Here is a 15,186-nt window from a genome sequence, read left to right as displayed (position 1 = left end):
TAAATATTTCACAATAAAAAAGACACATGAACTTCGTTTTGTAATTTTACTAAAAGGCCTTTTACTAGCTAAAAATATCAGTCAGAGAACACAAGGCACAGTTGATTGTGTGCAAAACAGTTTGTATTTCAGCAAAGTTTTGAACATGCTGTTAATGTAGAGGCATTAGACATATGCATATCAACTAGGCAGAGACATTATAGTGTTAATCAGCTATCAATACTTTACATTCAGTGCCCAGTCTCATCAGTTCAGTTCATCAGCTGTTAGTTACCATACACTAGTTACCAAAAATGAGTTATCATATCAACTAAAGTCTCAATATCAGTGCATCCTAGAGATATTTAAAGTTCGAACCTGTCTGTCCATCCGCACTGAAGTGTTGATGTGAGCGTGTGAGACGTGTGAAATGCTGGCCAGTCTGGACCTAATGGGCGGCTGGGTTTTGAGAGCCTAATCATGGAGGGCGAACATCAGAATACTTGGCCCGCCGGTGAAGTCCTTTCCATTTTAAATAGGCCATCTGCCTCCTGTATGTTAGCCAAACCTGCCCTGTCACAGCCAGGCTTTAGACTAACACACACTCTCACAAACACATATGCACACACACACACTTATTTTTATCGACGTAATCACAAACTGTGCCAATCTCCAGCTTCTTCTCACTTTCACTGCCGTGTGAACGTTTAAAAAAAAAGGTTTGTTAATATCCATGGCGACGCTCTTCAGTCTGTCTTGAATCACAGTAAAAGTTCTGTTACCACGGTACATCACACAGCTCTTCACTGCATGCATCCTCCTCCTCATAGCTGACAGCTAATGGGTGTACGTCTGAGACAGCAGGCGGCTGGCAGCGGGGGCTTGGTCGGAAGACGTACTCTTAACAAACATCTAAATGTCTATAAAAGGGTTTCTAAACATTTTCTTCACAGGACTTAATATACAGCAGATGTAGTAGTTTCCACAACTAGTTGTGGAAGTTTTTAAGGGTTTATTCGGAATGCTTTACAATAAAGACTCAATTTTTATAGGAAGGGTTCACCCCAAAAAGAAAATCAGCTGAAAATGTGCTAACCCTTAGACCATCCAAGATGTAGATGAGTTTATTTCTTTATCTGAGCATTGCATCAATGTCTCATCAGTGGATGCTCTGCAGTGAATGGGTGCCGTCAGAATGAGAGTCCAAACAGCTGATAAAAATTTAAAAGAAATTAATATTAGATTTATGCATTTAGCAGACGCTTTTATCCCGAAACGACTTACATTGCATTCAAGCTATCAATTTTCTCCTAACATGCGTTCACTGGGATTCGAACTCATAACCTTGCACTTGCTACCGCAATGCTCTACCACTTGAAAAACATAAAAACATCACAATGATCCACAAGTAACCCACAGCACTCCAGTCCATCATGTAATGTCTTGTGAAGAGAAAAGCATGTTTGTAAGAAACAAATCCATCATCAAGGCATCTTTAACTGTCTCTTCTGGATAATATCAAGTTCATATTCCATAATCCATAATAACGCTCTCCTGTTGTCTCTCACAAAATCCACACTCATATTTGTTTTGAAATGTTTTGGCCTGTTTTGGCTTGTAAACGGTGCTTGACCGGTGCATATTTCTCTCCTGATTCAGATGAGATTACTTTTGCATTGGAGGAAGCGATTATGGACTCATATTTTAGATGGAACCCTTACGAAACACATATATATCATATGGGAATATATTGTAGAATATAATGTGATCATTACATTGATTGACTTTCAGTTTCCTTATTTGGTCATCTTCCTTTTCCTGTTTGGTTGATTTGATTAATCCCCACCTGTCTCCATTCCCCTGATTACTTCCCTGGTGTTTAAATACCCTGTCTTCTGAGTTCCTCCTTGTCCCTGATTAATGTAATGTAATGTATTGTGATGTATTATGTTGGATGTGCCCTTATTCTCCCGTGATCATTAAAAGAACCCCTTATGTACTATATATCGTCTTCCTCGTGCGCCTTCATTACACACCAGCAGCTGTAACAGAGATATACTACATAATACATGTGAGAAACTAGCGCTTATATTTTTTCATATACAGCAATATACGCATGCTGATAGTCTCTCTGCTTAATAGTTTAGTATATGCATTTATTTATCAATATATGAAAGTGGCAATTCCTTATTCAATATATTGTAAAATATAACACAATATATTATTCTGTACATTTTTAATATACCGATAAACTATTTCATATATTGATCATTCATAAATAAACTAATTATTTGCATAAGGGAAGCAACAGTTTGAAGTTAAAAACATCTTGATGGATTTGTTTCTTACAAACACAGTTTTTCTCTTCTCCAGATGTGAACTGATGGTCTGTAGTGCTGTGGATTATTGTGATGTTTTTATCAGCTGTTTGGACTCTCATTCTGATGGCACCCATTCACTGCAGAGCATCCATTGATGAGACACTGATACAATGTTACATTTCTACAAATCTGGTGAAGAAACAAACTCATCCTGATCTTGGATAGCATTTTACAGAAAATGTTCCTTTTTTGGAGAGCAGGGAACTATTCCTTTAATAGTAATTTGCTAATATGCACTAATATTTTACACTACCATTATGTATTTCGTATAGTTTGTATGTAGTTAGAGCAAAGTCTAGTTTTAAGTCTTAAAAATTAACCAAGTTGAACTCTAAGGACAACAGTGCTTACTTCGCTTTTTTTTTTTTTTTTAATAAGCTGTAAATGTAACTTAAATACAACTAACCTCTTTCTACACACTCTAAAAAACGCTGGGTTGTTTTTTCAACCCAACTGCTGGGTTGAGGCCGTTGGATAGGACTTTGGGATGTTTTAACCCAAGTTTGGGTTGAAAATAACTATTTTTTTTAACCCAGCGCGGGGTGGGTTGAGGACGCGGACGTGAAGGAGAGCACGCACGTCACGTCAAAATCGTACGTCTCCAGTGCGAGCAGCCGCCATTTTCTCAGCGTGATAGAAGCGAGAAGCGAGTGAAAGACTATGGTAAGTAACGTTAAATATTCAAAATGTAAAGTTATCTTTTATTGTTTACCCGGTTGTATGAAAGGCGGAAACAAAGGAGCTTAACGTTATATACGTTATATATATAAAAAAAACGGACGCGGTTTTCGCCTCGGACACGGAGGTCTTAACTGCCTCATGTAACGTTATTGAACGGAGGATGTACTTTTAATATAACGTCTGTGAATGTATTTTGTCATATTTACATAAGATTTTACATTATCTGTTCTCTTTGAGGCGTTAACAGACGGTTATGGTCACGGTTACGCTCATGTGAATTTGTCTTTTTTTTCGCGGTTAAACTGAATGTATGTTTGTCTCCTAAAGGAAACGGCATTGTGTAGTAAAGACTAGCATAATTATTTTGAGGCTGTTGAAGTGGTAACTGTTAAAAGTATGTTTTACATGTAATGTTTCAGACTTGTCCAGCTCCTGTCTTCATTGTCCTCGCGCTGAGAGTTAGAGACACAGAAGCTGTTTGTGTGAGGAGTCACAGACCTGTGTGAGGATGAGGAGGAAGTGTTCTTCTGAAGAGAGGGACAGACGGTTTAAGGAGAGTAAACTTCAGAATAACATCAAGTTATCTTTATTTTTACTAAGACTAAAATAATGTTGTTGTTTTTTTAGATGTTGCAATCCAGAGACAAGATAACTTCATTCTTTTGAGACTGATGTAAGTTAAATTATTATTACTTTTTTTTTTTTAGAAAATTAATGTTTCTGTTGTGTCCTGCCTGTTAACTTCACATTTTGATGCAAAAACAATGTGATTTTATATATGTATGTATATGTTAATATTTTATTGAAACCATTGATGTCCCTCTTTGCAGAACTCAAACTAACTGGAGTTAAGGACACACAAGTCTGCTTGTGTGAGGAGGAGGTTTTCTCAGCTTCTTCTGAAGAGAGGGAAATATCGTTTAAGGCTAGTAAACTTCATATTTCATGTTATCAGTTGTTGTTTTTTTACTAAGAGTAAAATAATGTTTGTTTTTTGTTTTTGTAGATGTTAAAAGCAAGAGACATGGGAGAGCATCATTCCTTTGAGATTTTATGTAAGTTATTTTTAGAAAATAAATTTTTCTGTCGTCTCCTGCCAGTTTACTTCACATTTTGATGCAACAACAGTGTGATTATGTGCTCATTTCATTAAGGCCATTGATGTCTGTGTTTTTTATTGCAGAACTCAAACCAACTTTGGAGTTGTCTTGTCATTATTCTTGGTCTTCGCTCTTAGAGGTAAAGTTCACACAAAAAATCATTTACTTGCCCTCAAGTCATTCCAAACCTAGAAGACTTTTGTCTGTCTTTACAACATAAATTAATATATTTTTAGTTTTCTCATAATATTTGTTAATCCATTTATAGTTTAGATAATCAGTATTTTCAAGCTTCATAAATATAGAGTTATTGTAGAAGTAAATTCTGATATTTATATATGAATACATCTTAAATTATATGATAGCAAACATGTATGTTCAAAATAAAATACTGGTCTCCCAGACCAGCAATGGAGGACACAAAAAGAGAATATTAAATATATTCATACGTTTTCCAAAAAATTAGCAGATTTTGTATGAGTCTGGAAAAACATGAGGAGAGTAAATTATGAACATTTTAATTATTTGGTGAACTAACGGTTTGAAGAGCAGCCCTCCATGTACATGAATATTGTGAGGTATGTGAATGTCATGTCTGTTTTAATGTTTCAGTAAAGAAGCTTTCTGAAAGCAATATTTATTCAAACAATATCGCATGTCCTCACACTAGTGCTGCTATTATAGCATTCTGGAGCGCTGTGGTGGACTGAGACATTAAACAACCACACAAAGTGTTGAAACTTTAAAACCGATTATTTACCTATCCTTACGGATGTGAATACACCTCTACCTGAAAATGGATAGTTTAATTAAATGTTTAATTTTTTCAAATGTGTTTCTCTTAGGCCACTGATGAAGAGCAGGCGGTGACTGGGATGAATGCTGGTCAGAGAGGAGAATCTTCTTTCCCCTAAACAGCAGTGGTTTTAAAGGAGGACGCTGCCCTGGATGATGTAGAAGATGTCACATGCTGTGCTGATGGGGTTTCTTCATGATTACATCAGTTATGCTAAAGAGATCATGAAAATTGACCGTGATGCATGATCTGTATTCATGGACTATGAAACAAACTGTAAGTGTATAATTTGTTAAAAAAAAAAAAGTTAAATGCTTTTTCTGTGTTGTTTAGTAGAAGAGTTTACACTCTGTCATTCATACACCTGCTCACATTCTTTCACACACACACACACACACACACACGCGTCTGTTAAATGTTATAATATCAAAGTTAATGTGATTTATTTGTGTACTGTCATGCCAGAATAGTTGGAAAAAAACCTAATTAATTGTAAATTTATTGTATGTGTTTTCGTATATTTTTATACAATATATACAAATGAACAAAGTCCAATTTGATCTTAAGTTATATTCATCAAATGTTCAATGCTTTGTTTATGAACTCTGTAGCTGTTAATGCCATCCTTTTCTGCATTTCTTCTAACATGTTACTTTTTGACTTTTCTCTTGTTTTTAATAAATATTTTCCTTTTGATAATTATTATTTGTGTGTAAAAGTGATATTTAAAATGAACAACATTTGTAGGTTTAATGCCTAGCTCAATTTGGGTTAATTTTAACGTAGAAATGCATTGTTTCCCCACATGGCTGCACTCTGCGAGTTTATTTTCTGCCAGCAGGAGGAGCTAAGAGCGGGAGAGGTAGGTTTCTCCGGTAACGGCTGCAGAGCAGCGCTGAGCTCACAAACGCTGCCTTATCAAGCACATGCGAAATGATATCGAACATTTTCTAAATACAGTAGTTTTCCTTCTGAAATACAGTGATAAAAAACACCCGCTCTGGTTTTTGAAACCCTGCAATATAGTCATTTTAAACCATAAAAAAGGCAACCCAGCAGGCTGGGTTAAATATGATAACCCAACTGGTTGGGTTAAAACAACCCAGCGCTGGGTTCGTCCCTTTTTGACCCAGCGCTGGGTTGTCAAAATAACCCAAATTGGGTTATTTTCAACCCAGCAGTTTTTAGAGTGCAGAAAACACTTTTATTCTCTCAGTCATCTACCAAAATGCATGAAAAGATTATAAGGGATCATAGAGAAGAAACAAACCCAACTGCCTGAGGGTGAGTACATTTTCAGCTCACTTTCATTTTGGGGTGAACTATTCCTTTAAACTTTTTCTTTTTTCTTCCATTGTAAGTACCTCACTGCAACTTGACTTTTACTCTTATTACAGAACGTGTGGGACTAGTCTAAATACAATTTTTACAAAATACATTCTGTCGATTCGGCTTAACTTCTATTGGGCTATTTCATTAAGAACCTTAATTTGTACGGGTTAAAGGGGAGGTCTAATGCTATTTCATGCATTTCTGACTTACACTGATAAAGAGTTGGATTCTCGTGCTATTAACGTATGTTATCCTGTGGAAAAGCTTATTTAAAAATGAAGACATTGCATGGCTCTGTTTAATGTTCAGTGAATGCTTACACTGGCAGATGTAGCACTCAGAGAGGCATTTAGATCTGTGAGCGTGAATCTTCATTCAGTTTTAGGCAATTAACCCAGTTTCTTCAGTCTTGTGTAAAGAAATGCCTGAAGTCATTATTCTCTCGAAATCTTGTCTTCCGCCTGTAGCTCTCAAATCTTTTTAATGTTTCCACACGTTCAATCTTAGCGCTTCATAATACAGACAAACTAATTAGGTTTGTTTGCAATTTTTTCTCCTCCTTTCTCCTTCTCTCATCTTTGTTTCAAATGTTTTGGAGAAATAAAGAAACAAATGTTGACTTGCAGTGTGTGGAGTAGCTCAGATCAGCTGAACTTGGAGGAAACTGATAGAAATGTTTGAAATGTTTCTATTTGCAGAATTTATAATATTGAGGATAAATGTTCTTAAAGAGACATGCTTTTTAATACACTTGAGTACACTTTGTAATAATGTCACATTAAAAGTTTAACTTTAAATCATAATGTTTAAATAAGGCTTTTGTTGTGCTTAAAAGAGTTTACCAAAGCATGTTAAATTCTTGATTGTAATTTTATTTGTAGTTTCCTGTTCAGTATGTACAGTTAATATATATTTTAACTGTATTACAAATACATTTAAATGCATGACATAAGTTTCAACAGAAATGAAATTATACTTGATTTTACCATATATGCTGGTCATTTTAACTATATTTCAAAGACAACAGAAGTAATTAAGAAATGACATGGAAGAATGTATTCAATTCCTTCCTAAGTGGATCAAAAAGTTTACTAAAGTTTAGCTTATTGCATTTAATAGAAATCTTAACTATAATGCGTACACATTTAATTGTAATTAACATGCAATAAGAGTCCAGAGTATTACAATAAACATGAATTATTTTTTGCATAGTTATTATTATTTTTAAAAGCATACTGTGTGCTTGATTTATTTAAACAAGGGTCATTAAGTGTTCAGCAGGACAACCACGCAGACGACGCTTTGGTTCAAAAAATCTGTTCAAATGCATTGTGATGAAAAACAGGATTTGGCTGTTTATAACGATTTCCTCTTCTAACTCTTCTCAATATGAGTCACCAAGAGGGTCAGAAATATTAAGTGGGAAATTGTTGAATATAAATATTTAGTGATGCTGAGTAAAAAGTGTTTATTCAAGCTTAAGGTTTTTATCGGTGGGGAGTAAATTATGGCTCATGCTCGAAGTTACAGCTGTATTTGCAAGTATAAATTATGAAAAAAGTTCAGGGAAGGCATTCAAGTATTCGTTTCATCGGCATTAGGTTTTGTCTGAAAGAATGCAGCCTAATTTATTACAAGAATTTGAGTTAACATTGTCACCTCTGAAATGATTGATTCTACACCGAATGTGCACACAGACATTATTTCTTTCATTACTGAATACTGACTCGCTCTTGTGTCATTCCCAATCTGTTTGCTGTCGCTATTACGTCCATGAGATGAAGAATCCAGTCATATCAGCAGCATATGCACTACGACTTGTCGAATACAACTCGCTTTACCCCTGGACACTTTCACTCGTGGAGTAAATGTCATGACTGCAATTGCATAAATTCTTCAACGAAACAATGTTTGCGACTGCTACATCCACAAAGACCAATAAAATTAGGGCATGTCCGCCAGCACATTGTTAACAAAACACAATCATAAATCATCAGTCTCTGAAAATCTGCTCCACTATTGCTTTCGTCCATATACTGAAATCCAAAGTCACATGTCAAGACATGTCCGTGTGGCAGGTCTTACATCAATGGCAACAAATGTCATTGCACATCCAAACACAATGTGCCAGGACCAAATAAGCGTGAACGGCATTTAAGAGCTGTGACTGAGGAAAAGATTTCAGGCAATTCTGTATATCTGGGTCTGTTCCTCACTCAAAGCTAACATGACTTCAGGAACCGTGTCACTGTAGGCTCTAGTTGCATGGAAAGTGGCAGCCTGGATATTTTTAAAGACTTTTATTTTTGTATTGCATGGAGGAAAGAAATTAGTTTAGAACAGCTTAAGTAAATTATGAATTTATGTATTTTTGATCTTCTTTTGATAGACAAAAATAGAAACAGGCAACAATGTTCGGCAGAGAAAAATTTATAATCATAAATCTTTAAAGCCTACTGTAGCATGTTTGATACATTTCTAAGGCCTCTAAATAATAAACTAAACTTGTTGTAATTAATCAAAAAACGTGTATAAGTCTGTTGTCATCTCATTGATAGCTTTTAATTTGATATACTTTTTAACTTTCTTTAGTATAATTGTAAAAGTGTCCGTCTCCAGGTCATGATTCACGTGTCTTTTCACTGTGAAATCTACAATTTTCTTTTTATTTATGATTTTATGCATTGTAATTTTTAAACACAAACATAATGTAATATTATGTTTAGATTAATATTCACTCATTTATCTTTCTAATTTGCTAAATTGTTATTAGTAGAAATTATTTAAAAAATGTAATTATAAAAAAAATATAGGACCCACTTTAAATGAAGTGGCCTTAACTACTATGTACTTACATTTTAATTAATAATTTAGTACAATGTACTTATTGTGTACATACATGTTTTTACATTGTACTTATATTAAAAAAAACCTACATATAATTACATCTGTACTTAATTTGTGTAATTGCATTTATAATTACACTGTTGACCCATACTTTACACCTTAACCCACCCTTAAACTTACCCATGCCTCCAACCCTCTCCCTAACCTTATCCCACCTCAATAGCAGCAAAAGTGTTTTACAACACAATATGAACACAGTAAGTACATTGTACTTATTTTATTATGTAAGTACATAGTAGTTAAGGCCACCTGATATAAAGTGGGACCAAAATATATATTTGGTTACAGTTTATTTAATGGTGTCCTTGTTACAGTGTAACTATACAACTATACACAAGTAGTGAGTAATATTAATTAACTACATGTACTTAATACAGTATATGTCTTGGGTTTGCTTTAGGGCTACTTGCATGTATTTATGCATAATTCATTGTTATTATAATGGTAAGGACGTGTCATGTAACAAGTACACCTTAAAATAAAGTGTTACCACTTCATTTTTTTATTTTCAATTTTTTTTTTTTTTTTTTTTTTTTGCCTAAACATGCAAAAAAAAAAAAAAAAACTGCACCAGTAAAATATATATAGATATATAAAGTCAGGCTTTACAAGGTAAAAGAGATACTGCTCTAATACTGCTTTTATAGTGTTCAATGCGAGTAAGCTCAAGTGTATAAAGCTTGTAGCTCCACAGATCTGATCCTGCAGAACAGAGAGTGAGAACAACTCCTGACAAAAACTCTTGGGCTCTTTTAAACCCCAAGCTGAACTTGAAACCATCTCACTGTGATCAAGACATTTCTGCCCAGACGATCACAATAATCAAGCTTCTCAGGAATCCTGCATGTACACGTGCACATGTATTTATTCATTCAAGGCTCATCGATGCTTTTCAAAAGACTTGGTTGAAGCCTGTTTAAAAAGTGTAAACTGCTGCATTGACAAAATTATACAACGCTTGCAACAAAGGCTCCTGTAGCTGTTCGATCACGACGCTCACAACGCCAAGGTCATGAGTCTGATCCTAAGGAAATGCATAAACTGGTAAAATGCACTGTAAGTTGCATCTTAAAGCATCTAACAAATGAATAAATATAAATATAATATTGTGTTGCAACAAAAAGCTCCATTTAAATGCAAAGAGAGAGATTTATTGGTCAGTACGAGCTAGATCCATCCACTGTCACAATCTGTGGAGCCAGATTTGGCTCAATCTCAGTCACCACAGGGAGAGATCCAGTTTCAGTCCATCTGAAGAGGCTTTCAAAGGGTGAACCTCCGCTTCTGTGAACACACACACAAACGGCCCGTCTAAACTAAAGCATGGGGAGAGATTGCACACTGACACATGCAGTTTATCAGCTCTCACGTACACACCTCTACAGAAAGCTTCATGCTCATCTCTCTCTCCACTTCATATTGTCTGCTTCTGTCATCTGACGAGCAGGCGCTGCTTCTGTTGCCAAGGGAACAGGCTTAAATCAAATGAAGCCAACAGGAACTGAGTGACATTCACATGCATCTGTGGCCACAGATGAGCTAACACACACACACACACACACACACACACACACACACACACACACACACAAAACTGATTCTAACACAACAAAATAGGACACATGCTGAGGAAACATAAGACACACACAGATGTAGGCTGGCATGATATGTAATTCAACCACAAAACAACTCAACGAAACAGGAACATAATGTACAACAAACTTTATCACTCAAAAGAGGGGGCTATAATGAGTCGTGAAGTTGCTGAATAAGGATGGGACACAAGAATGATGTCAAGATTCACAAACTAAAAGTGCACTGGTAATACCACACCTTTTAGTAATAGCATTGGGTTTTTTGGACTTCAGTATGGTAAATCTGTCTGTATTCTTCTGCAGTTATTTAAATGTAAGTGTGCTTCTCAACAACTTAATTAGGACTTAAGTACAGGGTTATGTCTTTGCAATATGGTTTAAGTGTACTGCTAAATGTACAGACAACCATTTATGTTTATAAACTAATATATACAATATATTTATATGTCATTATGTATTTGTACATTTAAAGTATATACATTTTAAATGTAATATAAGAAATGTCTATTGTGTATTTAGTATGTTTGTCATTATTAAAATACGTGTATTTCTTTAAAGCATGGCAAAACATTATTAAAACAATGTTTTAAAATGTACTTTGAAGTCAAACTTTTAATATGACAAAGTGTACTTAAGTGTGTCGAGAAATATGGTCATGAAACACTTCTTTTCCCCAAATGATACTCAATTTTCATTGATTATTTTCTCTTAGCAGTGTGCTAATAAAATTCTTTGGACATTGCAACGGTTGTGATATAAAGTCGCTTTGCAACATCTTTTTCCAAAACATAAATTCAGCATATAACAAATATAAATAACAAATAAATCCAACATGTAAAAATATCCAATCAACTCCGCATTCCTGTCTGTAAATAAAAGTGAATGCAGCTAAAAGTGTAGAGTTATGCCCTTTAGATAAGGAAAACAAAGAAGTAATGATAAATAAAACTGTGAAGTTCTTAACATTGAAGCATTTGGTCCAGTAAGTAAGAAAACGTTAGTACTTAAGAAAACCGCAGCTAGTGCACTTATTAGGCACAAAGTGCTTTAAATTAGCTATTTGTCTGTACAAATGATTTAATGGTGAGCATAATAAATATAAGCAAATGTTTTCTGTGGTTCACAAAGAACTAATGCTAATTAAAATGTAGATGCTGGTTATGAAACATTCATTGAAGTATTAATACTAGCTGTTTGAGAGATTATAATTGAAAGGCTAGATATCTGACAGCAATCAGACTGAATGCTAATTTTGCTCAAGTCCTCCAGAGAGAGAGAAAAAAAACAGCAATCTCAAGTTTCATGCAGAGTTTTAGAAAAGATCTCAACAAAGTCTGAAACACCTGCTAAGTGAGACTCAAACGAAGCTCGAAGTGAAATGCTTTTCACATTCATTTTATAGCTCTCTCAGAAATAAAGGTACAAAAGTAGTCACCAGAGCGGCACCTTTTCAAAAGATACATGTTTGTGCCTAAAAGGTCCATTTTGGTACCTTAAAGTACTTCAAGTGTACATATTAGAACCTAATAGGAACAAAAGTGTACCTTTTAAAAAGGTATTGCCCCAGTGACAGCTTTATACCTTTATTTCTGAGTGTACTGTGTAGCAACTGTACATTTGGATCTGGAATTTATCATTTTGATCCATAAGCAAAACATAAGCCTCACAAAAAGAGCAATGCAATTGGGATGCTCGCAAAAAACACAGTATGGTCTTTAATAACCGTACATCCAAAGACCAGAGCACCATTTCCATCTCAACCCACACAAAAGCAGGCACTGCGCTAATCTCTCTCTCTCTCTCTCTCTCTCTCTCTCTCTCTCTCTCTCTCTCTCTCACACATGGGGTGCAGTAGGTCTGTTGAGAGGGAGGTCATGTGGTAGTGTTTAGGAGGAGCATGCAAGGTGGGAGTCAATCCGAAGACAAGGAGAGAGAGAGGAAAGTGATGGAGCAGACACCAGCACAGGAGAGAACGCAGCAGCCAGTGTTACATAAACCATTCGGAGAGCTCTGCCAGCAACACGACATGGGGAAAAGAGGCACATGCCGTCAGGAGCGGTGGGACGGGTCTCACCTCCACACACACACACACACACACACACATTTATTAATGAAAGCCTTCACTTGTTGCCGACCTCTTGCTCTCTTGCTCCCACACACATATACGTCCTTTCCTCTATGATTTAACAGATCACTCTCACTTTTTTCTCTCATTTCCTTTTCATTTCTTTGAGCTTTTGTAAGCCCTCTACTTCCTCCTCCTCGTCACGGACAGCATCACACGTCTGTGAAGCTCCACAGCAGCGTCAGAAATTAAACATCATGCAACTAACAAAAATACTCCGGAATGGGTCTTTTTATTTGATCTGTTTCTTATCAAAAAATGTGATATATTTCATTATTTTCTAGTAACTATTTAGTTCTTGAGTGTGAAGCAATACAGACTCTGCAGTGTCTTGTAGCTGTCAAACAATCTGTTTCTGAGGTGAATATGCCACTAAAAAGAAGTGTATTTAAATATCACTAGCAAGCAATTCAAAACTTAAAATCTGCTGTACAAGAGCCGTAGAAAGCACTTTTCTAGCTCCTTTGTATCTATACCATCAGAAGTGTTCAGACTGAGGACGAACTGATTCACCAGAACTATTAGACAATCAACATCCTGATATAAAAGAGAAGCCGATTCATAGTTTCCACGTGACGTCACATCCGTACAGAAACGCCCACATTGAGCGCAAAACAAGGCTTTCCTTCCACTGAACCTCAGCTGCTTTTATGAGGTTTGCAGTCAGTAGTAAGACAGTGATATTTAAAAGCCAATTTCAGTATACACCTTATTGATGATATTTAAACGCTATGTGCAAAGTTTAATGTTAAATGTTTTCCCGTAGAAAACCATTATAAAGAAAACACTTAACCATTTAGTGCATTGCCTTTGTCTTCCGGGATCATATGTTCTTCTTTATAAGTGTGTACTGAATTTTATATTTTAATATCACTGTTTAAAGGTACTTTCAGAATAGTGATTGAAATGTTTTTATATGGATTGCTAATGGCCGAAATCTGCATTTGGTTCACATGTCTTCGTATTATTCTTTTGAGATGTGATCTAAATATTTTTGGATAGGAAAATGGTCAGGCTTGTGCTGATGCTTTGCCCGCCAGGTCAGCTATTACATATTTCCTCATGCATATTAAAGTTAATTTCTGTCACTGCACCAGAGTACCGCCTCAGTGTGAGCCGGTGTTCCCGCGTTCCGCTGCGCTGTTGTTTATCTGTTGTGCACCTGTGCACACGCGCTTGGATGGAGGCAGTTTGGTCGTGGCGTCTCGCTGTGTTTTTCGGCGAGGCGAGTAAAACCAAATTGAACTTTTAAAAACGCTGCGCTGCGTCCAGCTCCCGTGGAACGCAAGAGCGCGTGCTGTGTGTAAAGATGCCTTACGCGCGCGCCCCAAAAAGCGCAAGAGGGGGATTTCAAATGCATAGTCCTATAATAAAACAGCCTGGAATTACATTTCAGTGCGAGCTCGGGTGAGAGAGAAAGATCAGACGGAAGAACAAAGAAGCGCTGAGCCCGTGGAGAGGCTCGGAACTGAACGCACCCTTCACAGCTCTCGAGCAGCTGCCCGACACAGAGCGATAAACTCCCCCTCGCGCCCACTTCTGCTCGTGACGGGTGAACTGGCTTACCTTTGTGGTCACTATGCAGAGGCAGTCCATGGCAGAGAGAAGACAGGTGGAGATGTATCCAAACCCCCGGTCCCCCCTCTCCCCTCTCTCCCTCCAGCTTCTCTCCTTCTCTCTGTCTCTCTCTCAGCGCCTGCCGTTCGCCCCTCTTTTCTTCAGTGTAGCTCTTTTGACTGACTTAAGCATTGAGGAAAATAGAGTATGGAGGGAGGGGGAAACGTAAAGAGGAAGGGGGAGGGACGGAGAGAGAGAGAGAGAGAGAATAAGAGAGGTCTGCCTTCAGGATTTGGCAAACGAGGAGAGAGACGCGTTCGCGTCGATGAGGGGATGTAGAAAAAAAGACGAAACGGAAAGATGGAGGAGAGGATGCGAGCAAATGAAAGGGATTGTGCAGGGGAGGATGAGTGCAGAGAAGAGAGGTGGTGGAGAGGGGGAGAGAAGAAAGAGGGAACTGACCGAAGCGGCAGAAGAAGAGGGGAGCGCGAGCGCGCGCGCGCGAAGGAGGGAGGAAGGGAGGGGATATAAAAAAAATAGATGGAAGGGGAGGTGAATTTGCGCGTGTAGAGAGGGGAGTTAAAGAGCGAAATTACTCGAGGAAACACGCCGGGTGTAAATGTGTGCGCGAAAACGGGAATTCAGACAAAGAAAAGAAGACTAATAGAGGATGAGGGTACCCTGGGTTGTCATGGCGTTGTCTTGGCAACCCTGCAGAGTTGTGTATGTGTAA

The 15,186-nt window shown here is 36.9% G+C and overlaps 1 protein-coding gene across 1 annotated transcript in view; it reads right to left on the bottom strand.

Annotated features, from left to right (window-relative positions):
• The window catches only part of LOC113085558 (disks large homolog 4-like), a 121,816-nt gene extending 106,854 nt beyond the window's left edge, over positions 1 to 14,962 (bottom strand). Inside the window, exon 1 of the mRNA XM_026255196.1 lies at positions 14,463 to 14,962. Coding sequence (XP_026110981.1) covers positions 14,463 to 14,492 — 30 coding nt within the window. The 5' untranslated portion in view covers positions 14,493 to 14,962. The remainder of the gene's footprint in view (positions 1 to 14,462) is intronic.
• Positions 14,963 to 15,186: the final 224 nt, after the last annotated feature.

This window comes from Carassius auratus, chromosome 5, assembly GCF_003368295.1.
Source record: "Carassius auratus strain Wakin chromosome 5, ASM336829v1, whole genome shotgun sequence".
NCBI classification, from domain to species: Eukaryota; Metazoa; Chordata; class Actinopteri; order Cypriniformes; family Cyprinidae; genus Carassius; species Carassius auratus.
This window is presented reverse-complemented; position numbering and strand designations above follow the sequence as displayed.